This window comes from Brassica rapa, chromosome A01, assembly GCF_000309985.2.
Source record: "Brassica rapa cultivar Chiifu-401-42 chromosome A01, CAAS_Brap_v3.01, whole genome shotgun sequence".
Taxonomy (NCBI): Eukaryota; Viridiplantae; Streptophyta; class Magnoliopsida; order Brassicales; family Brassicaceae; genus Brassica; species Brassica rapa.
In genome coordinates, this window is record NC_024795.2 from 6177239 (window position 1) to 6201656 (window position 24418).

The window sequence follows — 24418 nt, forward strand, 5'->3', positions numbered from 1 at the left end:
TTTTTGTGTATAAAAGAGAACTTCGTATTCTTAACAAAATCAAAACATACAAGAAGAATGCTGCCAAAAACAGATGAGATAAAACTGTGAAATCTCTCACCTTCTGAGTTACAACACCCAAAGGTTTTATTGTAATATGTTTTCTCTGATTCTTAACAAGTGTAAACTCGAAAACTCCTTTAACTCAAGTTACTCAACTAATAGAATACTCATCCTCTGTGAGAGACGTTGAAGGGGCTTAGTGAGGCTTTGGAACGAATCCATCAACTGCGAAATTCCTAGTGGCTGAAGGAATGGCTAAGCGTATTCCATCTAGCTCTGGTTTTGCTATGACTTGACATCCCAATCTTGACCTAAGAAAACACCATTTTTGATGGAAGATATCAACAACATTTTCAGTGCAACCCAAATGAAACCTTTAAAAGAGTAAGAGAGAATGAACTCACGTTTCTGTTAACCCAAAAGCAAGATCCAACATGTCATTCTCTTCATCTGTTGGTTCTTCAAGTTTGTTGTAGTACTCCGTGTCCTAATTTTCAATCACAGTTGTTAACTATTAGGCAAAACACAATGCATGATCAATCCATGTAGGTGAGTAATTGCAAAGTAAGAGAAACTTTTTACCATAACAATCACATGGCACGTGGAACAGGCTAGAGAACATTCACAAGCCCCTGAAAATTTAGAAAAACCAAGTAGTTACTATCTTCGTTTAAGCGAAAAAAGTATATGATTAGACAAAACAAAACAAAAAGAAAGATGAAATGAAAGAGAATGGTACCTTCGAGTTCTATATCATTTTCATGAGCAGCTTCAAGGATGTTCATTCCAACTGGGACCTTAATATGAATCTCCTCTCCATCTTTATCAACAAAGATAACGTTTATCCTGTATACAAATTTCTCGTGTCAACATTTGTTATTGTCAAGAGTTGAATGCTTTATGAGGAAATATCTGAACATACTTTTCTGTTTCTTCGCCGCTATCTCCAGAGGCAGTGCTGAAGGATGTACACAGATAATGATTATTTGAGAAAAAGGCATGCTGAAAAGTCCCAGATTGCCTCTGTAGTACAGCAGCCTTGTCAAAAAGAAAGAAAGAAAGAGCGGAGATGTAAAACAAGATGAAATTTTGTAGGAGAAAAGTATAAAGTGAAATCACCCAACTTAGGAAGCTAATCAACTTGCGTAAGGCATAAGAGACATATCAAGCCTTTGGTTAGCTCCTGGGAGCCAAAACGAAACCCTTTTAAATTCTATCTCTATTGATTGCATGACTCTTATTAGTTATAATAATCAAGTTCCGGACATCCGCAAACAGTTTATATCTCTACTCTTTTCACAGTTAGCTAGACTACAAAGCCAAAACTAGTTCGAACAGAGCTTGTCTGATCAATGAAACAAGTAAGAGAAAAGAGCTCAGACTAACCGAAGATTGCAGATAATGACCATAAGACCTTTGTAAAACCCGCATCCCGCATACTGAGAAATGCCTCTCTGCCCAGAACATAAGTAAACAGAGTTAAATCTCGTAGATGCAGTATATGAGCTTTGCGTCCATGACCAAAAGCAAAAGAGCAGAAAAGAGAAGAAAGATAAATACCTCTAGGAAGCTGTTTAACAATGCGAGAACCTAATCTCGATAGCCTATGGAAGAGCATCATTCCAGCGGCCACAAAAAGTTGAGCTAAAACCTCGCAAACAATTGAAAAATTTAACCAAAATGAGTCTAAAATGCGTAACGGAGGAGGAACACAGATAAGAGGAAAAAAGGTTACTACTTTTATAGAAGATTCGACGAAAGAAAGATCCTTTTTTCCTTGAGTGATTGAAGACTGATGGAGGAATGGGCTGAAAGAGAGGATTTAGGGTTCGTGCGTGGACAAGGACAACCTCTTCCTCCGTTCGTAGTATCCCCCAGCTTCTCCTCCCACCTTCCCTTCTGGTTTATTCTTGTTCCCAGCAAATTCCTTAAACCGTACCGAACCGGATCAGACCAGTCAAAACCATTTAATCACAATTTCTCCGTACAATTAATATTAGAAAATGTACCAAAACCAATAAAGACACATTGCCTGCCCCCATAGCTGGGAATTTTAATCAGTGCCTACGGACCCCGCCCCGTTTGATCCGCTGCGTGACGGGTGGGGATCGGGGATCGAACAATTTGAAAATTTACAATGATGGATACGGGTGCGAATCAAAATTATTTTAAGCGAAGCAGGTACGGATCAGTCGAATTTGAATCGTGGGTACTCGCTAACCCGCAAATTTTTTAAAAAATGATTTTTTTTTAAAACACGTTTTTTCATAAAAATATATAAAATCTCATAAATATTTATATAATTTTAATTATAAATATATTATTTTATATAATTTTTTTAAAAATAATTATTTTTAACTATATAATAATTATTTTTAATTAAAATAAAAAATAATAATTATTTTTAATATAATTTATATTATCTGCGAGTTTGTCGGGGCGGGACGGGTCGGGGCAGGTTGACCCGCAAACCCAGCACTACCTGCCCCCACCTCTATTATTAGGAAGAGTCTGCATTCTTCTAAGAAACAAGAAGGCCCGGTTCGAAACACGAACTGAAATTAGAACGACTAACCGGGTTAGGTTTGTATAACTGAAAATGAATGATTCTTGGGTCAATTTTGGCCGGTTGGGAACACAAATTGAAATTAGAAGAACGGTCCGAGTTCGGTTTCATAATTGATAAGAAGAGGTTGATTATTGGGTCAATTTTCGCCCGGTTTGAATTACAAATTGAAAATAGGACGGTCCGGTTTGGTTTGTAATTGTGAAGAAAAGATTGATTCTCGAGTTAATTTGGGCTTTTGATATATGACCGGCCCAAATGATACCCTTGAGGCAAACCATTCAACGCCTTCTTCTTCATTCGCCATCTCTCTCTCCTTCGAACTCCGTTTATCTTGTCGATTAACTTCTCTCAGGTAAGATTCATTGATTATTCCTATTAGATCACTCGTAATTTTCTGAATCCTTTGTAAACGTTAGTTTTGTGGTCTTTTGTCGATCTCAAATAGCAGATCTAGCCCTGATTTTGAGGCTTTATCATAGCCTTTTGATGAAGGTCATTAAACATTTTGGATTCGAAATGATGCCTTAGACACAGTTTTGATTCGAATACTAGTATATCGATTTGATTGTTTTGATCAGGATGTTCTTGTAGATTAACGTGTTGTGATCTCATAATATTGATCATGTGTTCAGTGTTAATGGTATTTTTGTGTGATTTTTGCAGTATAATGTTGACGGAAACACCATTCAGGCCAAGAGAGAAGCTTCTGGAGAAGCAGAGGTTGTTCCAGAGCATCCAGAGGCACACTTACCTCAAAGGACCCATGGACAAGCTCACCTCCGTTGCCATTCCTCTTGCCTTGGCTGCCTCTTCTCTCTACATGATTGTAAGCTTCTCTGCTCACTTGATTCATTTCAGTGCTTGCTCATATTATTGCCATGTTTATTTAAATAATTCTATGTTGAGTGTTTTTAATTAGCTTGAAGTGGAGAAGTGTCATAGTTTAAGACTTGTTACTTCCTGTCGATAGTTTTTTTGCTAAAAGTCTGAATTGCCCTAATGGAATTTTTTTAAATGTATTTATTGACTCTGCTTTCTTAAAGCTATGTTCATCATCTAACTATGGAAGATTTGTTTGGATGGATACAGGGAACAGGAATCTACAACATGTCCAATGGAATCGGGAAGAAGGAATAAGCTCCTCCTTTCTTTCTTTTTTATCCGTTTTTTTTAACGCTTTGGGAGGTTTCTCTATGTGTATCCAGTGGCTGACGTATGAGGTTGGCACTGGTCTTCTTATTCTCCTTCTCGATGCAGTGTATTGCGTTTTTTTGCCAAATAATTGCTTAGTTGCAGACAATGTCGAAAGCTGAAAGATGTTTGATGTTATAAAGTCCCAATGGTTTGGATGTTTTTCATTTGCTTTTTGAATTCTTTTCTTCCGAGTTCTACTCAACTTCGTAGTACGGCGTTTATTGAATTCTTTAGTTATTGTCGCGTGAGCTGCATCACTTTTCCATACAGAAACCAAGAGTTACTGGTTAGTTTAATATATGTGATCATGCATGCCATTACAAGCACCCACAAGACGGTTTCTTCTTGTTTTGCCTCCTACTGCAACAGCCATTCTCTTGGTTCCAGTGAAGTATCTATGCGTTATTTGTTCTTTGTTTCATAGAAAATTGAAATCAAGCTGGTTTATTTGCTATTTAATTTAATTTGGTCTTTCAATCGACTGTTATTAGGTACATATCTACTAGAAAAAAATTACATTAACAATACATTTGGTTTTTGTCTTTTGAGAAATTAAACAGAGGAGGAATACTCTGTTCGTTCCTGAAGAAGTTGGTTGGATCGATCTTCCCTTTAACCAAACCCAGCTTCTTGAAGTTACCTCTGTAATACTTCTCTCCCCATACCCTAGCATCTTCAAAGCTCGTCTTGCTTCCTGTGTTGTTTCCCAAATCAAGATCTCTGTAGTTCAAATAAGCTCCTCTAGGCGATGAAGAGACATAAGGAGTCATGTAGTCGTAAAGCATTCTCATCCACGTGACGTGCTTGTTCATCTCCTCGACTGTGTTCACTCTCCACTTCACCATGTATTGTATGTTATACAAGTTCCCTCTCCTGTGTGGATATGGAGACTCACTTTCTGATACCTCGTTTATCTTCCCACCCAATGGCTCTAGGATCATCAGTGGAGTCTCTTTCTCGAGAAACCTTTTGGTCACTTCTTCGAAAACGTTCTCAGGAACTGGTTTTTGAACAAAGTCTGACTTTGCTTTGATGTAAAGATCCTCGTATCTTAGGTCTCTGTTGAGCAGTGTCTCTAACGGTTGTCCTGACTTCCAGATGAAGAACATTACCGATTCGATCCAGCTCATTTCTTTGCAGTCTTGAGCTTGTAATCCTAGTTCAGGAAACTTCTGGTTCATCAGAGGAATCAACTTATCGACTCCACCAAGAAACAAAGCTTGGAAAGCAGTTTGCACTCTTCTTTGACCTCCTCCTTTAGTGTTGTCGATTATGACTCTGATGAAGAGATCTTCGTCTAGCTCTGCTCCTATGTACTGCCACCGATGAACAAGCTTGTTCATGCTGGCTCCCATTGAATGACTTATAAAGCAAGTTACCTTCTCAGGAACCCTAGCGAGCTTAACCTTCCATGACAACACAACACCGAAACTCGCTGCTCCACCTCCTCTAAGTGCCCAAAACAGGTCCTCTCCCATCGTTCTCCTGTTTAGGATTCTCCCGTTTACGTCCATCAAACGCGCGTCCACAACGCTGTCAGACGCTAAACCGTGTTTTCTCATCATTGCACCGAGTCCACCGCCGCTGAAATGCCCACCAACTCCGACACTTGGACATGTCCCTGCGGCGAAGGCGTGGATCTTGCTGGTTTTGGCGATTTTGTAGTAGAGTTCGCCGAGTGTGGCCCCGGATTGGATCCATGCGGTTTCTTCCGTGAGGTTGATGGTGATGGTACGGAGGTTAACTAGGTCGATGATTATGAAGGGTGTTAGTGAGAGGTAAGAGAGGCCTTCGTAGTCGTGCCCACCACTTAGGGTTCTTACTTGCACGCCAAGTTTCTTGCTGCATAGTATTGCTTTCTTGATTTCTGATTCGGATTTTGGTTTGAGGGTCAGGATCGGCTTTAGGCTTGTGAAATTCAAGTTGAGGAAGTTTGAGCTTGGAGATGAAGTCTTCAAAGAGGCGGTGTAGAGTCTGGAATCTGATGTGTGTTTAGTGAGATTTCTAGGGTTTTTGGAGATTGTTGACAAGCAGTTTTCAAACTGTTCTTTTGTCGGAACAGAACTGACACGTTTAGCTAAGAAGAATAGAATCAGACACAGAGCTAGGTCTCTCATGTTTATTTGTTTATTTCTTGTGTTAGAAGTTTCAGATACAAAGAAAGAAGTATAGCGTTTTTGATCTTTATCTGGTTTAGTGAGTTTCTTGAGACTTGTGTTGACAGACTGGATGAGTTGCAATAAAGAAGGCTCTAGCAGAATACAAAGATTTCAGTTTTTCAGGGGTGTTTATTTGAATCGAATATTTAATAGACGTCATTAATAATATAATATGATTATCTTGAACAAGCTAAGAGTCAAAAATGTAGGCACTTTCAAAGTTGTTTGATCTGGAATAGTAACAACCAGTATATGTGAACTACGCGTTCTATCAAATTATTGCAGTTTTCTAAACGTGGAGTTAAGTACGTACTTCCTCTTCTCGTCCCAATTTTACGAAAAGTTTTGACCAAAAGAACGTGAAAGTTAAAGAATTATAGATACTTTTTCACAAAATAATTGCCATGTATAACATTTACACAAAATAAAACAATAAATTCTGTAACATTATGCATAATGAGACAACAAGGAATATTACTCTAGTCGATAATCACTAGAGACGGTCACCGATCCAAGTGATTTGAGACGGTTATCGTCTATTCGCCAGCAACAATATCAAGATTCCAAAACCGTACCCAATAGTGATATAAAGAGGTTTTGAAAGCTTGGATTTGAGTTAAGAATTGATTGTAGTATAGTGAGGGAGATTTCAAGGGGTAAAAAACTCACATCATACAAGGCTTGATGTCAACTCTACGACCATACTGAAAATGTGTCACCGGTCTTACTATCTGGAAGTCTGCGGTAATGCGTTGAATTGAATGATTAGTGTTAAAATTGGGTTCCTCGTCGTTGTCACAACAGCTTGTACAAAATCATAATCAATATTCGTACCTGTTTGGATATATATATATATATATATTATATGAGAAAATATCATGAAAAGATACGTTCCACTACAGGCACTTCCCAAATTGGTATTTTGTCTCTTGTTTTACATATAAAACTAGGAGTTTTCTTGCACGTAGAAACAATAATTTTAATATAATAATTTTATTTAAAAAATAATAATTTACGTTTGAACATCATTATTTTTATTCTCTCTGTATTTTTTTAACTGACGTTTTGGAGGATTTCACACGATTTAAGAAAGCTATTGTAATGTCTGTTTTATCCTTCCTTAACTGTTTTAGTGTGCACTTTACTCTTGATCATAGTTCATTAATTAATCAAAGCAAGGGTACACGAAGTCTAAAGTCATTAAATTCTGCGTAGTATTTTAGAAAATGTCACATATTTTGACACAAAATATAAGTTCCAAAACGTCATATATAACAGAACGGAGGGAGTATTTTTTAATTTCAAAAGTTTGAAAGCATAAACGTATTTTTTTAATCAAATTTCTTTTGATTTGATTAACTATTTTAATTTACTTTTATTTAAATTTTAATAAATTTAAAATTAAATTTTAATAAATTTAAAATTTTAAAATATATTATAGTATATTATATTTAATAATTATTTATTTTAAATATATCTTATCTCACCTATTTATATATATATATATATATATATACTTAAAATAAATTTTGATTTTTTATTTGTTTTAGTTGAAATATGTTAAATTGGGAAAATCATTTTGCTAACTAACCTAATGAACAGATAAATTTTAATCATTTACCTATGAATTTTTTTATTAGTGTTCCTTTAGGTTTTTGTTTATGCAAACTTACTTACAATTAATTTTAGTAAAATATTATATATTTATACAAAATATGATATATAAGTTCGCATAAAAAATTATATTCATATTTATATTTTCTATTTAGCTTATTTTTATTAATGTGATATTTCCTAAGCTTTATTTGTGAAGTGATTTGCATATATGTCATCGCTACATCCAATTTCAACAAAAAAATATAACATAGTTTTGGAAATTTGTATATGTCACAATTAGATTAGTGTCATGTCATATTTAATCAAAACCATGTCATTTAAAAAAAAAATTGAATGTGGTGATGACATATATATACAAATGACTTCACTAATATAATGTCTAAGAGATATATGGTCCTTCTGTAAACTCCAAATTTGTTTTTCTAGTTGAAATATAAACATTCTTTCCATAGAGTTAGATTTTATTTTTATGTAGTTCCCGAGAATTTTTAAAACGAATAGACCTTATTTCACTTGTTTTTTTGATGATGTGATAACACCACCTTTAAACCTATTTTAGTGTAGTCACTTATCCTCTCAATTTCTGTAATTAACATCTATACACTATTTGTAACAGGTTGGACCTCCCCTTGTGTGTGTTTTCAATCTTGTGTTATTAAAATTGGTTTCTATTTAATCGCTCTCTCTTTACACATGATTCAACCTAGGTCAACATTACTTGGATATTTCCGACGAGTAGAGTTTCGAAGATGATGGAAAAAAAAATGGATGTTCTTTATTGACAAAAAGCACATATCACACTTTTTTTTTGTTTCCTTGGGAACAACTCTGCCCGAAGTCCTCAATTTTGTCATAAAAAAGTTTTTCAGAGACGTTTCAAACTGTCAACTTCTACTTCTCTAAGCTATATGACACTCCCATATACATCATCTCACGGACACCACTACATTGACACCATCCCATATACATTGCCCAATGAATATCACCATGTGGACACTCCCCCATGTGATCTGGATGGTATCCATGGAGAGGTAGATATCTACGACAACAAAGCCTATCTCAGCAAAGCCGGCCCTCGGGACAAACTAATGAATTTCACGCTTCCAGGCTTTCATTTAATAAACTTAATTTTGATCACATTTTGACAAAATTGTCTTTAGTATAGTGTTTGAGTATATAAGGACACAATCCCTTCCATACAACCAGGATTCAAATTCCACTTTTTTTGTAGCCACATTATTATTTTTTGCTTCTAGTCTATCAATTGTCAGGACATGTTCATCCACAGCCACAACGTCAATTGTCTATTCACAACGTTGTAACCAACAAAATCATCCGAACTAGATTAGCACAACCATCACAATACATGAATTGAAACTTTATCATTCATTCCTCCAGTGAGTCTGAGTTAGTAAGCATCCATATAGACATGCCAGTCTCAAACATAAATTAGGCCATGTGCTACAAAAATTTTGAGGTCTATTTCTTCATACAGATTTTTTTATTTAAATAGAGCCTTAAACTTAGCTAAAAAATCAAAAAGTAAAATAGGTCATGTGCAAATGCACCTCTAGTACATGGTCAGTGTCGGGTCTGCATATAGACCGACTATAACAGATCCATTTGTACGTATGGATAGACACAACTTCGTGGTCATGTATCTTACAAGACAAATTACTGAACACTTTAACATGTTTCACTCATCAATTAGATCAGTTCGGCTGACCGCTTGAGTTTTATAAGCTAACTTTGATTTGAAAAACGATGGTATGAATATGATAATGTATAATTGGGTTGCAACAAATTCGGGAAAATAACAATAAATACTTGTATTTTAATATTCATAAGACCGACCCATTTATTCTAAAGCCCAGCCCAAAGTTAAAAGAGGCTTATACGAACGACGTTGGTTCTTTCACCATCGTCCTCCTCCTGAGCCCCGATCTCTCACCTCCTCAAGCTCCCTCGTCTCTGTCGATTAGTTTCTCCAAAGGTAACCTTTTTCGACTGCTCTCTTACTAAACCCTAAAATCGGCTCCCTTTTTCTAAGATTCGTGTGGATCTCAGAATCACTGTGATTGACAAACCCCAATTGCTCGAAGTTGTCTAACGTTGTGAAGTTTGCAAAACTGTAGAGAAGATGCCGAAGATTAAGACAAACCGAGTCAAGTACCCAGAAGGGTGGGAGTTGATCGAGCCTACTCTTCGTGAGCTTGACGCCAAGATGAGAGAAGGTTTGTTATTCAGATGCTAAAGTCTTTACCTTTTTGATTCTGCTCGGTCTTTAACTATATTTATTCCTTCTTTGATGATGCAGCTGAGATGGATGAACATGATGGCAAGAGAAAGTGTGAAGCTTTATGGCCAATCTTCAAACTCTCTCATCAGAGGAGTCGCTATGTCTATGACCTTTATTACCGCAGGAAGGAGATATCTAAAGAGCTCTATGAGTTCTGCTTGGACCAGGGCTACGCTGATCGTAACCTCATTGCCAAATGGAAGAAGGTATGTATGTGCCTTACTAATCTCATTCATTCAAAGATCTATAACTAATTAGTTGTCTGAGGCCAAACTGATGCGATTTGGAGTTTTTTGTTTGTATCAGTTTTGGTATAAGAGATTGAAGTGAGAGGATTTATAAATGTATTGTTGTATTAGTTTAGGTGGCCTAGTGTCTCCCTAGTGCACAATGGGTCTTGAAGCTGATGGTTCTAGTAATTGCATTTGTTTGAACTGATGTTACAAAGTTTTTGTCAGACATACACGTCTCTTTAGTTTGTTACTAAACTGTATATGAACTCTCTGTGCTTTGTGGATTGCAGTCAGGGTATGAGCGTCTATGCTGCTTGCGCTGCATACAGCCAAGAGACCACAACTATGGAACAACATGTGTATGTCGTGTTCCCAAACACTTGCGTGAAGAGAAAGCCATTGAATGCGTTCACTGCGGTTGTCAAGGATGCGCCAGTGGCGATTAGTCTCTCAGACTGTTTTCTTCACCATTATCACTCTCGATGTATTCTATATATTTGTCAAATCTGGATTATGTACCCCCTGTTACCTTGACTAATTTCCCTTTGCAGAACTTCTAATTGTCAACTCTTGTGTTGCTGTTGAAATTAGAAAGACAGTTCCCGGTTTGGTATATAAGTGAATTATGAGAATGATTCTCGGCTCGACTTGAGTTGACTATTGAGTATTGACGATCCAATTGCAGTTTTACAAATGGGATATAGAGCTTATTAATCCTTGATCCATGGAAAGTGACTTCATATTATGTTTATTTGTCCATGTATGGGTCAAAATACGTCTTCATCATACAATTATGCATGGGTCTACACACTAGCATCTGTACAAAGGAAAAGAATCCACAAACTTGATTTAGCTTGCCAAAGATTCGGATTCAATAGGTCGACAAAATAGTAACTGTAGTACTAAGAAAAAAAAAATAGAAAAGGAGACGACAATAGATAAATTTTGGCCATTAGCCAGACTAGTCTATGTCAGCTCTCAAACTATGATTCTCCTTGAATCGTAGTCTTTAGAAAGAGAATTTGTAAAGCTTCAAGCAAAGTACTTAAAACAACGCATTTGGATTATAGCACCACAAGCAGAAACAGTATATCATCATCTCCTCGATACAGTTCTGTAAAACAGAAATAAGGATTAAACTAGCCTAATCTTGGTATAGATTCCATGTTACTATGGAGTTCTTGATTGCTAATTACAGATCACAAACCTTATTAAGGAACAGCCTCAACCAAGAGAATGACACCAATTGTTACCAGTGACTTTCAAACCCAAACAACTTCACTACTCATAAGGTTATTATGAAGTAACTCAATCTCAAACAGACAAAAGTTGAAAAAGATTTAAACTTTATAAGCTTCAACTAGTGTGTTCTACTACCATAGAGTGTAGTAAACACACTACGACCATCTTATCTCAGGAGGATCAACAAAGTAAAAACAAAAGTTCAACGTTGTTCTTTTGATCAAAACCCAATAAGATCATCTCAGCTTCTCTTTACTCGAGCTCTTCTTATTAGCCGCATTCATAATCCTCTCCAGATACCCTTCAACAGGAGGCAACACCGTAGCCGCTCCCCGAATCACCGGAAACGGCGTCGTCGCATCACGCTCCAAAGCCGCCTTCTTCAGCTCCTCCGGCAACGCCTCCAAGGCCTCTTTCCTCATCTTCATTAGACCAATCTCCGCCACACGCTTCTCCCTATGCTCCCTCATAAGCACTCTGCTATACTCCTTCGCTAGCCTCTTCCCGTCCTCCACCGTCACCTTGTACTTCGGCAACTCGTCCTCCGTGAAAATCCCCAACGCGACGTAATCCAATCCCGCGACCCCGATCCTCATCGGCTCCTCGTCGGTGGCTCTCGTCTTCGTGAAAGGTCCGAGCTTTTTCTGGATATCGATCTCTCGTTGCCTGGCTTTGCTGATCAGGCCGAGCTTCTCTCGCTGGGCCTCTCGGTCTCTCTCCTTGGGTCTGAGGTAGCGAACGGGGTGAGGTGGGTTTATGCAGTGGTCGGAGATTGCTCCTTTGCCTTTACTCGCATCCTCTACACCGCCGCCTCTTTTGGTGGTGGCTTTGTGGCGCTTCAAGGCTTGGATTGTCTTGAGCTTGGATTTTCCCTTGGGGGTTCCGCTCGCGTGGCATTTCTGGAGGAGGTCGTGACTCAGTGAGTCGAGTATGGGTTTTGTTCTTGTGAATCGGATCATGACTGAGATTTTGATTCCGTCGAGACCTCTCTGATTGAATGGAAAAAAAAAATGAAGGTTGAAATGATTAGGAAGGGGTTAGGGTTTTTTGAATACGTCGTCGTTTAAATCATAGTTAAGTTGAAACGTGGGGGTAAATCATAACCGGATGAAAGGCAACTTAAAAATATGCTCACTATTTGTGGCTTTTTTTTTTCTTTTGGTTTACAATGACAATTAAGACAAATCTCTGAAAATTATGATCATTGATTTGAGATTCTGAATAATCAGAAACTTTCAGAGATTTGTATTCTAATTATATATTAAGATTATCTAAACAAATATAATCAAAATTTCAAGATTCAAATTAAATGAAAATAAAAAATAATCAAAATTTTTAATCTATAGAACAAAAATATTATGGTTGACTTTGAAAAAGTTATGTTATCCAATATATCTAACTAATTACCAAACATAAGATATTATATATCCGAATCATATGTAAATTAAAATGACATAATATTATTTAAAATAAATTATACATATTAATTACAATATAATTATAAATTATTTAGAATTAAAATAAAATATTAATAAATTATTATAATATATTTATTTTATAAATCTTTATAAGTACTGAAAATCACTTAGTATATACATGTATATATATATATATATATATATATATTTATATCTTTTTGCAAATATCATGCTTACTTGGTGGCTTAACTAGTTTATACCCAACTAGTAAGAACGTGAAATTCATGATTGTGACAATATAATATTTAATGTTTCCACCAAATATAGAAGAGAAAACAATACAGCATTATGTTGACAAAAAAAAAACAATACAAAATTATCTCCTAAACATTATTTATAAAGTTATTTTTTGAAAATTCTGTTCAACTACGACATTCATTCTTAAGAAAAACTAGTTATGCTTCAAATAAACTAATCGAAGCCATGAATTTAAGAGTTTTGATTTTGTGCAGAGAAGATAACATAAGAAATAAGTTGAAATTAAGAAAAAGAAAAAGAAAAAAGTTGATTTATACACACATGATATATAATGCAACAACAAGCCAAGTAGCATATGAAATAAGTCCCTGTTTTCACTGCATCTATATAACCAGAGGCTAAATCTTTTAATTCTTTTTTTTTGTCAACAGCATAAACAGATTTTTTAAATCAAACTGGTAGCTCTGCATCTTTTAATTCATATTGAAGGTATCGTTTGAAACAGCTCGTCTGTATTTAAATAGCCATGTGGAACGTCTGATCAAAGAATCGTCGATAGAACGAGCTGGATTGTGATTAAAACTTCTACTCAGATGAAGATTTCTTGCTAAGAAACTAATATTAGGGGTTGATGTCTTTCCTCGCATGACCATATACTTACTTAGGCGTGAAAGTGGTACATTTGCGAATATTTTTTTTCTTTTTGCTTAAATGCATTTGCGAATCTTCATTTTTGATATTATTGTTATATGGAACTTTTTTGCATATAAAAATAATAACATTCTTTATTTTTTACAATTAAATTTATCTTTGATTTAATAAGATTTCCTCAAAAATCTATATGTATAATATTTGATGGTGCTGTTTAAAAAGTCATTTTATAGTTAATTAAATTTAACGTGTAACAACCTTACAAGTCTCAACAATTCTCAAAGGAAGGGTTTATGCATCAAAATTTGATGAGATAGTGACAATAAACGTTAAATTTTATTAAGGCACAATGCAAACATTTTCATATAAGAAACTAGGGTCGGCCCGCCCTACGGGCGGGATGTGATGTATTGTCTAATAGCTAAGAATTCAGGTATATATTTTCTCAATGAATTTTTATATGGTCATTTGTTGGATAGTGTGATAAATTTTACTGGTTAGTCATGTTTACACCAGTTTATGAGTGTTATTGGTACGTTTGCATTGTAGTTGTATTTAGACTATTAACTTGGATGACCAATTTGGTTCTGAAACAACAAATATAGCATTAATCCATGTAAGAGTTTTCTAATGAACTAATGAAGTAGAGAGTAACTTATTGAATTTGATAGTTGCCATGACACATTCCTTCATTTGATAGTTATTGGTTATTTTATATTGTTATATTCCCATGATATTATAATTTTTACTTGTTGAAGTGAGTTTTTCATGTGCAAGCTATAAAGTATAGGCTTGATGTGTTAGTATCTTCATCTTCGTTGGACTAAATGTAACCAATTGTGTGTGTGTCCTTAATAATTGGTAAAAAAAGAATGACTTTTCTGAATAAAATTATCATCTTTTTGCAAATATGAAACATTGATACCACTGAGTCATTTCTTAGAAAGTGGATATGTGGTTAGTGTTTTAAAACAAAGGCAGATAGAGCAAAGTAAATAACGTAAAACACGTTAGTGTTAACCTTTTGGTTTTTTTTTTTTTTTTGTCATCTTTAACCTTTTGGTTTTGCTAGCATGTTCAAGTCGTACACGTTTGTACCCACTTCGTTTCAGGGGTGTTAAATGTGCTATGCTACTTATTTATTATAAGCACATTTATTCACTGTACAATTAAACACCATACATGTATTACATCAAATCTTATCATTATTTACATGAACAGTATTTGTTTGGATCGGGAAATTATGCGCTGAGCAGTATACCTATCTTCAGCAGCTTAATGAAATGTGTAAATTTTGTCAAAACGTAAAAAAAAAACAATTTCAATGATAGTTTAGGAAACATAGCAATTTCCAGAAGATGACAAAATTAAAAAAAAAACATTAATGCCTAAGCATTATTCAAATAGAAAATACTGACTCCAGATACGCATTTCGTGCCTTCTTAACCACCTTCGGAGTTGCTAATACCCGAAGCTTCTTGGTGGCAAGATCACTTGCAGTTGTTCTTGCGGGTGATGATTCCTCATGGTCATTAAAACAAACACCAACCTTAGTAAGGACTGAGATGGTCCCATGCATGTCATCTCTATCATTATCGTCACCATCCTGCTTGAACAGAAACATATACCATTATTTGTATACTAAGTAAGGATCAGAAGGGAGTATACGTTGCAACTTACGGTAACAAAGTTAGGAAGAAAGGTTATAAGAGGATACACATGGAAGGTGTGTGTTGGTGTTGGCTAGGCCAAGCAGAGAATCGAGATCGCGGAACCTGAAACGCTCAACCAGAATTGGAGAAACCGGTTCCGTAAAGGCATCAAATTTGGCTGAGTAACTGAACAGAATAGTCAGAAGAGAGTCAAACAGCCTGAAGTTCTGATTGGACCGAACCACATCAAATTCGCTGAGTGTGAACATTGAACCAGCCTTGAGACGGTGCCTGAATGTGGAGAGCTGGCTACATTCACGGTCGCTGGCAAGTGAGCTAAGCCTTCTAATCCTTGTGGGTCAGAGAAAGATCTGATACTAACGCTCATTGAAGCAGCACACTTTTTCTAAAAAAAAGGATCAAACTTTACGAATCAGTAATATGAAATCAGAACTAAAGGATCAAATTTTATTAAATCAGAACTAAATTGAATCAATCAAACTGGAGGGAGGGAGGGGGATCTCAGACCTTATCTGTATCGGGATCGCTGATCAAGAGGACTTGGAGAGAGTTCTTGAGGACAATCTTCCTGTATTCTCTGTTGTCCGTACGCGGCTTCAGTATCTCGACGCCGTCCACGGTCGTGTTCAGTTTTTCGACGGCCATCTTCGTTACGATAGTTTGGCTTCGGTGTGTCTTGTTCTTATTCTCTGTCTGAATGAATGAATGAAGTGGATATCCGCTTTCTCTTCTACAGAGGAGAAATAAAGAAAGCTGAAGATCTGAGAAGCCTAGAAAATTTTCAAGGATCAAACACATAAAATCGAAAGAGATTATTGACTCAGAGACGCATAATCCTCGTTCTAACGTGTATAAAGAGCAAAACGTATGGAATATAAGCTTAACGAAGATAAGATGAGATCAAGGAGAGGACTACTCACACATATTTATACAGAAATCACTGCTTATGAGATCAAAACGAAGCATTGATGACGACGTAGTGGGCGAGCGAATCAATGTGGTTAATCACGAAGCTTTTACGCAGGCCGTTCAAAATGGTGATAAGAATCGCAAAAGGCATCGGTTGCCGTCACATGAAGAGGAGAGAAGACCTTCTTCGTTTTTCGATTTCAGAGAGTCACGTCTCTTTAATTGGGCCAGAAACTTACCAATATCAAAGCCCAATCACCCACCAAACGATAGAAGCCATCACGCGGAGATTAATGAAACGCAAAACTTTATGTGTCTGGACACGTGGTGCCGTCTCCTACATCGACTTTCTTACCTGGCAAGTGACGTGGATAGGCTAAGAAGGAGGGAAACTATATATAGATATATAGATAGATAGATAAACAGTTCAGCGTTTATAAATACAAAATAAGAAATAAGATAAGAGTAAACTTACTTAAATCACAAACTTCCTTGCAGAGACCACTAGGCAAGAACATTTGGAGAATACATACGTACCTTAGGACCAACTCAAACATTAGCATTTCAAGCTGAACATCTCTTAGTAAGCGTGACTCTAAGCCCATGTTTCATGTGAAGTATAAGACGAGGCTTTGGCTCAATTTTATGTCCTTTGACGAGCTTAATGTCATAGTTTTGTAATATCTCCACGACTACGGTTTTCATTGCAGTCATAGCTATATGCTTACCCAGACAAGTTCTTGGACCCGAGTTAAACACTAAGAACTTGGAAGAAGGTTCATGTCTCAACCCTCCAGTCTCTGAAATCCATCTCTCTGGCTTGAACTCCCATGCGTCCTCTCCCCATACAGATCTCATCCTCCCTAACGCATAGATAGGGATGATAACATGAGAGTTTGCATCAATTTTGTGCCCACTTGGAAGCACATCTGATTTTATAGGAGACTTGCGCTCGAATGGAACTGGTGGATAGAGCCTCATTGTTTCATACAACGCCCCATGTAGATATACCAACTTGTTCAAAAACACTTTGTCATCGATAGCCGACCATGGCCTCTCTTGACTAGTTCCAGCTATTGGTATATTTGTATTGATCTCTTGGCGAATCTTGGCTTCCACGTGAGGGTTTCTTGAGAGGAGCCCAAAAAACCAAGTGAGAGCAGAGGAAGTGGAATCCCTCCCTGCGAAAATGAAAGTTAAAATGGTGTCTCTAAGGAACTTGTCATCGCTTGGATTCAAGAGCTGGTACTTGCTTGTATCTAGCTTTATGTGAGATGTTAAGAGATCTTCACTTTCTCCATTTGAATGATCATGATCATTCTCTGTTGATCTTTTCTCTTCTCTCTTTGCAAATATATATCTCGTGCAGATCCGGTCAAAAGTGGAACCCGCTTCTGTCAACTTCTTCTCCTTTCCCAACCCCATTCGTTTTTGCAACTCCCACAAGAATCTTGGTATGATGTGCCTAAACAGAATGGCTTCCCCAGCGTCATCGAAAGCTTTTGCGAACTCAACCTCTGGCATTTCAATGGAGAGAGATTGAGGATCAGACCCGGTGATTGTAACTAGCGATATATCGAACATGAGTCTCCGGAACACATCCTGCAAGTCCACGACTGTCCCATCCTCTGAAAGGCGACTGAAAAGAGGAAGAAGCACGTCCCTGAGTTTACTTGTTGTAACACTCATTGACAAGTTTTGAAAACCTTGATGATTGAGCACGGTCTGAGAAGACATTCTTAGATTCTTCCATAGCTCTGCGTCGGCGTTGAATATGCCGTCTCCAAAAACATCAAAATACTCCTTGAACTTCGGTCCTTTGATGTAGTTGGAGAAACTTGAGCTCAATATATGATGTATATTAGCTGGATCAACTGTGATCAACCCATGCAATCTAGTGAACCATGGACCCCTGAAAATAAATGTCAAGTTGTTCTTCTCTAAGACCCAGATGATATCATCGATCTGACTGAGCCTCATGAGCACAGCTGGAAGCATCCCAAGAACAGGCCAGTTCCAAGGGTAGCTTTGGAAGGATTTCTTGATGCGCAAGTAACAAGAATGTTTCTTGTTGAGAAAGTAACAGAAGACGAGAAAGCAAAAAAGAGATATTGATGCTTCAAATAAGCTGATTGAAGCCATTAGGGAAGTTTAATAGTGAGTAGTGGAGAAGAAGAATAAGGACCTGCATTTATATACAGATAATAAAGTCTATTGTTTGAAAACGTTTAACTATAGTAAGATAACCAGTGAACAGGATAAACAAATGATCCGTGATGCGCTTAATAATCAAGGATCACATGTTTGAGATTGGACAGTGCAACGTTGCTTATGTGAAAGGCTTTCTTGATCATGAAGTAACTGAAGGGTCTCTTAATAAGAACACAATCGAAGAAGTAACCTTGATGAGGAAGTCATCCAAAAAATTAGTTATGAGAATTTTGAATGAGACTATTGTGCCGAAACCGTTTTTTTCTTCTATTTTCTATAGGCCGATCCTCCGGTTAGTCACAGAAAGAACTTATTTAATTATACAGAGTGGATTGGCTACCACACTGTGTGTACCGAATTTGAAATGCCAGTTCCTTATTTTTCTTATGACTTCCCACATAATTTTGACTCTGTGTTTAAGGGAGACTGGAACCCCTGAAGGAATGTTGTAGCGCAATATTCTTACGTCTCATCTACCATAGTAATAAGATCGAGACACGACTGGTCATGAGATTTATAGATAGTTAAGTAAAGATTATACCATTTTTTTTTGAAAAAACTTAAGGGGTCTTTATGTAAACTATCTTTTAAATTTTAGAAGTTATAGGTCAATGTTTCACTTGTCTATACCATGATCGACTCTGGATCAAGAGTAGGTTTCGGATACATCACGGTTCATAAAATACAGCTTGTCTGTGCTAAATAACCATGTGGGAGCTGGAGTGTGAGTAATCTCTCCTATATACATTAATACATGGCTCATATTAATAGCATCCAGCGGAAATAAATTTGAGCGTCGAATTTTTCTTGATGAATAAGTACCTTGGATGAACATGTCTTTGATTATGAGCTATCAAAATTGAAGTGTTTTCCAGTTGCTTTGACGACAATTAAGCACTGTTGAGCTTTCCTCGCATGACCATATATTTAGGCGTGAAACATTTACGAATCTCCATTTTTAATAGTACTAGGGGCGGAACCCCCCCGCGCTTGCGCGGGGTCGTATATGTTGTTGGCTTGTTGCTTTATGGAGTAATTAATCTTGTAGGTGAAGTTCTTCTTAAACGTGTGTTGCTGCGTTGTGGATATTTGCATACGAAGAGAATTGTGGGTAAGGGAATAAGTAGGGAGGTGTAGGTGTGTTCTTGATTTACTTGAAGAAACCTTGTAAATGATGATCATTTGACCTGTGTGTGTCTTTTGATGTTTTTTTTGGTATTATTTGCCTCACCATCGTTGAACATATTAAGTGTATTTGCGTCACTATTTTTGGTTGGTTCTATTTTAGTGTCATTCAACTTTTAGTTGATGACCTTTTTATCGGGTTTAAGATTTGATACTATCACTGTATTTTTTGATTGGTGCATTAAGTGAAGTCTATGTTGATGCATCAAGGGACTAACTAAAGGTAGCCACATGTTAATTATACCAGACGAATATTAGTGATCATGTTAAGCCGTCAAACTTCCTTTAATTTAAATTAAAATAACACTGTTCTCAGATGGAGCTTGTTGCAGGAAATTTTAAAAAGAAAATAGGAAAAACACAAACGACGGAAAAGAGCAATTGCGTAGAGCTTGTAATGTAGGAAAAGAAATCTTAGTGGGAAAGACGAATTGTAGTACTTCCAACAATCACTCCAGGGGCGTTTGCGGCTCTTCTCCTCATCTCCAAAGTTGGGTGGTGTTGGTTGATCAACGTCCATCCCTTTTGTAGCCCATCCATCGGGTTGGTGTCAGAAGCAGGTGGTTGTGCAATCTGCCATGCCGCTTGTGGAGTTGTGTTGCTGCTTTCAACCTATAACTAATCAGTAGATGTGTTATTTCAATCACTGCTGTTGAAGATGTTTTCTTTACTAAGCTTAGTTTATCTCTGAATGAGTTTCACAGACACGTAGTGCACAAAAAGGAGTTTCACAGACACGTCCTCAGAAGTTGCAGACATCGTACGTGAAGGTGCCATGGTTGGGAGTGAAATTGTATGGTTTCACTTGAATCATGAAAGAAGCATTGCTTGCCAGCGAGTTCTTCTAGGCATCTAGGTAGCTCCAACACTCAACCGCTATTAGCCTGTCAAACGGTCATATTCAGACACTGTCATTAACAAACAGAGTTTGACACAGAATCTGTAATCCGAGGAACTGCTTGAACCACCACAGTTGATCCCATGTTGAATACACCTACCTACATCGACCATTTACCAAAGACATTAATCAAAGAATATCATTACATTCCCTAGACTCCAATTTGTATCTGTTATATTTTGAAACCACATACCTCCTTTCCTTTCTCAAGCTTTACGCCATGACCTTGTGGATCGTACACCTGCTCCTAGGTTCGATGAATAGCTGTGACAGCAAATGTCAGTAATTTATTTGGCTTAGAGAGCTAGGATATGTAACTTTCACCAAACTTACCGCAATGGATCCAATGTTGGTCGCACCATCAGCAGCAAGTGCCATAAAACCTTGTTTCCATATCCCTTCAAGTACGACCTGTTCTCAATTAGATTAGCAGCTGACGATCAATATCTGGAGATAAAAGAAAAGCCTACACATATTTGGTACGTTACAAATAAATAATTACCCTTTCATTTTCAACATAGAGATTTTTTTATAGTTCTTGTAGCACACTCATTCACAGGAAACAACCGCCCTGAGAAACAAAAGTGTTTTTAGAAAGATACTAATAGTTACAAAGGTCATGAGAGATTAGTGAGTAACCAAACCTGCAAAGTGTCTACAAACCAATGCATTCCAGTCAGCTGGAGAGTGTATATGATGATAGTCCCCTGGTCTTAGGTATATCACACAATAATAGAGCCCCTTCATCGGACTGCAACAAAACTCGATCATATAAGTTGAAATTTTCTTGACACTAAAGTCACGGCTTAGACGTGCTAGTATTTCACTGATCTAGCTGAGATGCTCTCCCGTAGTTTTGGATAAGCCAAAGAGATTCTCAACCAAGACTTGTCGATTTTATCTGCAACAGCTTCTTCCTCAGATTCATCCTTACCTTTAGGTACCATGGGAAGGAGAGTTTGTTCCGAGAAGACCTGATGCTGAGTAGGAATGTCCTTTGACTTGCTCGTTCATCCCTCTACTTTCTTTTAACTCCCCAAACCTCAGAACGGTGCCATCCACAGGACTAACCTGATTTTATTCTTGAAATCTTAAAAGCAAAACTAAGAAAGAAAGTCTGCAGAAAAGAAAGTAACAACGTTCAATAGTGTAAGATGAGGTAAGTTTCATCCAATTTAAAGGACAAACTTCAATTGTGAAGAATGGAGTTATCATATATGAAAAGTTGCAGATGTTTACACATGAGAAATCAAACCATATATGATTATACCTGCTTGAATTCTTTGGTGCTCTTTCTTCTTCTCTTTTGAGATGGACAGCACGTTTTTGATGTTCTTTTCCCGAGGGTAGACACATAGAACTCCATTCCCCTTTAGACCCATGATTTCTTTCATCTCTGTAGTTTCTTTCTCATTCATCTCCTAACAAAACATTACACAATGCATGCAATTTTCTATAAACCAGCCAAAACATTAGTGAAAGATTTTTTTTTTTATTAAAATGCTATACCTCCAAGAATTCAGTGGCGTCCTTTTTATTTCCCTTGAATGAAACTCTCAGCTTCTTTAGAAGATTCAAAAGTTTTTGAAAGAAAATAGAAACATTAAAACAAATTTTTAGAAACAGAAAGGAAAATGTTGACTCAATAAACAAATACATGTACTTCTTAAGGCTCTCCATATTTTCTTCAACCACAGTAACACTATTTTTTTCCTGACATACAATGTATCCACAATCTACTCTAGAAAGCTTTAATAGATGCCAAACTTAAATGAAAATGATGAAAAACAAAATATAAGGTAAGTTTCATACCGTAAGCCAACATATATGCAATCCAATACGTTGAATCAATCCAGATGGAGACTGTCGAGGGAGATGTATGAACCCTAGACATAAATCATGATAAAGATCAGCAATAAAGGAAGACGGGAATTGAGAAAGACGAATCTGCTGACGGCATGTTTTTGCGGTGGATTGTGGTGAGGGTTTAGTTGTGTTTGGCCCTAAATTTATAGGAGAGCTTTCATAGATACATGAAACGGCTGGATTCAGATTGAAATGAAAGGGTAGATGTAATAGAGAGATGTTTAGAAGAGATTTAATTTGGAACTGAAGGCAAAATTGTGTGTTGAATGTGGTTTTTCCTTAAGGAGTGAAGGAAATGTAACATTGATCTATTCGTGAGTGATATTTTTTTTATACGTTTGATGAAAGAAAGTGCAGGAAGATGAAGGGTTTGACGATGGATCTCAAAATAGGACCTTCGGTTTAGATCCAGGAAATAAATGACGTGGCAGAAATTCAATCTCTGATTGGCCTGAATTTCCAATCCTACGTGGATGTGCTTAGAGAGCTTAATATCCTGCTTTTAGTATTGTTAGATTGTCATATGGAACTTTTATGCATATACTGCAATTATCAGTTTATATATTTTTGCAGTTAAATTTTTGGAAAAACTAGTTTAACTTTTATTTATCAGGTCTACTTAAATTTTATTTTAATTACTAGATTGTTTTTCATATCCAATTTACTCTAATTTTTTATTAACAAAAACAATAATTACAAAATGCCGATAAAACTATAATGAGGTAGGTTTTCTGTGTTCACCAGAAAAAATCGTCTTGCCGGAGATATTAATGGTTGTCGGAGAAAGTCGTCTTTGAATCGCATGAACCCTAGATGTTGTTTTTGGGAGAAGACTAATTTGGATCTTTGAACCTACATTAAAAGGAGGATATGTTTTTACTCATTCTAATATGTTAAAAGAATTAAATAAAAGGTAAATGAAATTCTCATAATAACTAATAATCTATACTATTATTTGCGAAGTAAATTTTTAGAATCGAGCTCTCATGTTAAAAGTTAGAACAGTTAATATCTATAATACCTTTAATGAATTTGTATATAATTAACTATATAATCAAAAGCGAATTTTTATTTATAATATTAATTTTCTTTTCAAAAAGATAAATTTTAGATTGTGTTGTTATCTTAAAACATATTTTATATAATCAAAAACGAATTTTTATTTATAATATTAATTTTCTTTTCAAAAAGATAATTTTTACATTGTATTGTTATCTTAAAACATATTTTCAGTTATAAAATTTAAAATAAGATATAAAACTATTTTGCGAAGTAAATTTTTGCAACAAAGCTCTCACGTTAAAAGTTAGAGCGGTTAATATCTATACTACCCTTAATGAATTTGTATATAATTAACTATATAATCAAAAGCGAATTTTTATTTATAATATTAATTTCCTTTTCAAAAAGATAAATTTTAGATTGTGTTGTTATCTTAAAACATATTTTATATAATCAAAAACTAATTTTTATTTATAATATTAATTTTCTTTTCAAAAAGATAATTTTTACATTGTGTTGTTATCTTAAAACATATTTTCAGTTATAAAATTTAAAATAAGATATCTATACTATTATTTGCGAAGTAAATTTTTGAAATTGAGCTCTCACGTTAAAAGTTAGAGCGGTTAATATCTATACTACCCTTAATGAATTTTATATAATTAACTATATAATCAAAAACGAATTTTTATTTATAATACTAATTTTATTTTCAAAAAAGATAAATTTTAGATTGTGTTGTTATCTTAAAACATATTTTATATAATCAAAGACAAAATTTTTATTTATAATATTAATTTTCTTTTCAAAAAGATAATTTTTACATTGTGTTGTTATCTTAAAACATATTTTTCAGTTATAAAATTTAAAATAAGATATAAAAATATTTATAATAATTAAGCGGTTACAGTCATTGTTATCCTTAATGAATTATATATATAATTAATTATATAACTACAAACAAATTTTTATTAATAATATTAATTTTTTTA

The 24418-nt window shown here is 35.8% G+C and overlaps 6 protein-coding genes and 1 long non-coding RNA gene across 13 annotated transcripts; 2 read left to right on the forward strand and 5 right to left on the reverse strand.

Annotated features, from left to right (window-relative positions):
• Nucleotides 1-58: 58 nt before the first annotated feature.
• LOC103858692 (adrenodoxin-like protein 2, mitochondrial) lies at nt 59-2011 on the reverse strand. The gene is made up of 8 exons (XM_009136096.3): nt 1781-2011; nt 1603-1686; nt 1429-1496; nt 965-1080; nt 782-888; nt 625-674; nt 447-529; nt 59-353 (listed from the first exon to the last, which is right to left on the reverse strand). The coding sequence occupies exons 2-8, from the start codon at nt 1661-1663 to the stop codon at nt 239-241; spliced, it is 600 nt and encodes a 199-aa protein (XP_009134344.1). The 5' UTR covers nt 1664-1686; nt 1781-2011; the 3' UTR covers nt 59-238.
• An 824-nt stretch (nt 2012-2835) lies between these two features.
• LOC103858714 lies at nt 2836-3978 on the forward strand. Its single transcript, XM_009136123.2, has 3 exons — nt 2836-2963; nt 3275-3437; nt 3701-3978. Exons 1-3 carry the CDS (start codon nt 2854-2856, stop codon nt 3746-3748), a joined length of 321 nt encoding a protein of 106 aa, XP_009134371.2. The 5' UTR covers nt 2836-2853; the 3' UTR covers nt 3749-3978.
• LOC103858724 (berberine bridge enzyme-like 22) lies at nt 3878-9225 on the reverse strand. The gene has a single exon (XM_033283063.1). The coding sequence runs from the start codon at nt 5920-5922 to the stop codon at nt 4324-4326; it is 1599 nt and encodes a 532-aa protein (XP_033138954.1). The 5' UTR covers nt 5923-9225; the 3' UTR covers nt 3878-4323.
• Nucleotides 9226-9437: 212 nt separating this feature from the next.
• Nucleotides 9438-10750, forward strand: LOC103858732 (protein BUD31 homolog 1). Its single transcript, XM_009136146.3, has 4 exons — nt 9438-9574; nt 9717-9815; nt 9899-10086; nt 10404-10750. Exons 2-4 carry the CDS (start codon nt 9722-9724, stop codon nt 10557-10559), a joined length of 438 nt encoding a protein of 145 aa, XP_009134394.1. The 5' UTR covers nt 9438-9574; nt 9717-9721; the 3' UTR covers nt 10560-10750.
• Nucleotides 10751-11253: 503 nt separating this feature from the next.
• Nucleotides 11254-12446, reverse strand: LOC103858741. Its single transcript, XM_009136158.3, has one exon. The coding sequence runs from the start codon at nt 12312-12314 to the stop codon at nt 11592-11594; it is 723 nt and encodes a 240-aa protein (XP_009134406.2). The 5' UTR covers nt 12315-12446; the 3' UTR covers nt 11254-11591.
• A 2400-nt stretch (nt 12447-14846) lies between these two features.
• LOC108871123 (alkane hydroxylase MAH1) lies at nt 14847-18973 on the reverse strand. 4 transcript variants are annotated; one of them, XM_033283193.1, is made up of 3 exons: nt 16276-18973; nt 15863-16085; nt 14847-15734 (listed from the first exon to the last, which is right to left on the reverse strand). In XM_033283193.1, exon 1 carries the CDS (start codon nt 18404-18406, stop codon nt 16829-16831), a length of 1578 nt encoding a protein of 525 aa, XP_033139084.1. In that variant the 5' UTR covers nt 18407-18973; the 3' UTR covers nt 14847-15734; nt 15863-16085; nt 16276-16828. The 4 variants fall into 4 exon arrangements, with proteins under 4 accessions (XP_033139084.1, XP_033139063.1, XP_033139041.1 ...); XM_033283172.1 differs by having other exon boundaries at nt 15863-16125; XM_033283150.1 differs by having other exon boundaries at nt 14847-15288; nt 15363-15734; nt 15863-18973.
• Nucleotides 18974-19918: 945 nt separating this feature from the next.
• Nucleotides 19919-23405, reverse strand: LOC103858757. 4 transcript variants are annotated; one of them, XR_004453992.1, is made up of 9 exons: nt 22371-23404; nt 22068-22121; nt 21829-21979; nt 21493-21629; nt 21203-21309; nt 21061-21129; nt 20892-20969; nt 20752-20822; nt 19919-20658 (listed from the first exon to the last, which is right to left on the reverse strand). It is a non-coding gene; the product is annotated as an uncharacterized LOC103858757 (long non-coding RNA). The 4 variants fall into 4 exon arrangements; XR_631171.3 differs by having other exon boundaries at nt 21493-21675; nt 22371-23390; XR_631170.3 differs by having other exon boundaries at nt 21203-21629; nt 22371-23405.
• Between the last annotated feature and the right edge of the window lie 1013 nt (nt 23406-24418).

What these genes read in the sequence shown, in the direction of transcription:
- LOC103858692 (XM_009136096.3), bottom strand. Translation starts at nt 1,663, where the DNA reads ATGATGCTCTTCCATAGGCTATCGAGATTAGGTTCTCGCATTGTTAAA. An exon ending in GTCATTATCTGCAATCTTCG is followed by an intron (nt 1,081 to 1,428) that starts GTTAGTCTGAGC and finishes CTTTTTGACAAG; the next exon opens with GCTGCTGTACTACAGAGGCA. An exon ending in CGTGCCATGTGATTGTTATG is followed by an intron (nt 530 to 624) that starts GTAAAAAGTTTC and finishes ATTGAAAATTAG; the next exon opens with GACACGGAGTACTACAACAA.
- LOC103858714 (XM_009136123.2), top strand. Translation starts at nt 2,854, where the DNA reads ATGACCGGCCCAAATGATACCCTTGAGGCAAACCATTCAACGCCTTCT. An exon ending in TGTCGATTAACTTCTCTCAG is followed by an intron (nt 2,964 to 3,274) that starts GTAAGATTCATT and finishes TGATTTTTGCAG; the next exon opens with TATAATGTTGACGGAAACAC. An exon ending in CCTCTTCTCTCTACATGATT is followed by an intron (nt 3,438 to 3,700) that starts GTAAGCTTCTCT and finishes GGATGGATACAG; the next exon opens with GGAACAGGAATCTACAACAT.
- LOC103858724 (XM_033283063.1), bottom strand. Translation starts at nt 5,922, where the DNA reads ATGAGAGACCTAGCTCTGTGTCTGATTCTATTCTTCTTAGCTAAACGT.
- LOC103858732 (XM_009136146.3), top strand. Translation starts at nt 9,722, where the DNA reads ATGCCGAAGATTAAGACAAACCGAGTCAAGTACCCAGAAGGGTGGGAG. An exon ending in TGACGCCAAGATGAGAGAAG is followed by an intron (nt 9,816 to 9,898) that starts GTTTGTTATTCA and finishes TTGATGATGCAG; the next exon opens with CTGAGATGGATGAACATGAT. An exon ending in TCATTGCCAAATGGAAGAAG is followed by an intron (nt 10,087 to 10,403) that starts GTATGTATGTGC and finishes TGTGGATTGCAG; the next exon opens with TCAGGGTATGAGCGTCTATG.
- LOC103858741 (XM_009136158.3), bottom strand. Translation starts at nt 12,314, where the DNA reads ATGATCCGATTCACAAGAACAAAACCCATACTCGACTCACTGAGTCAC.
- LOC108871123 (XM_033283193.1), bottom strand. Translation starts at nt 18,406, where the DNA reads ATGGCTTCAATCAGCTTATTTGAAGCATCAATATCTCTTTTTTGCTTT.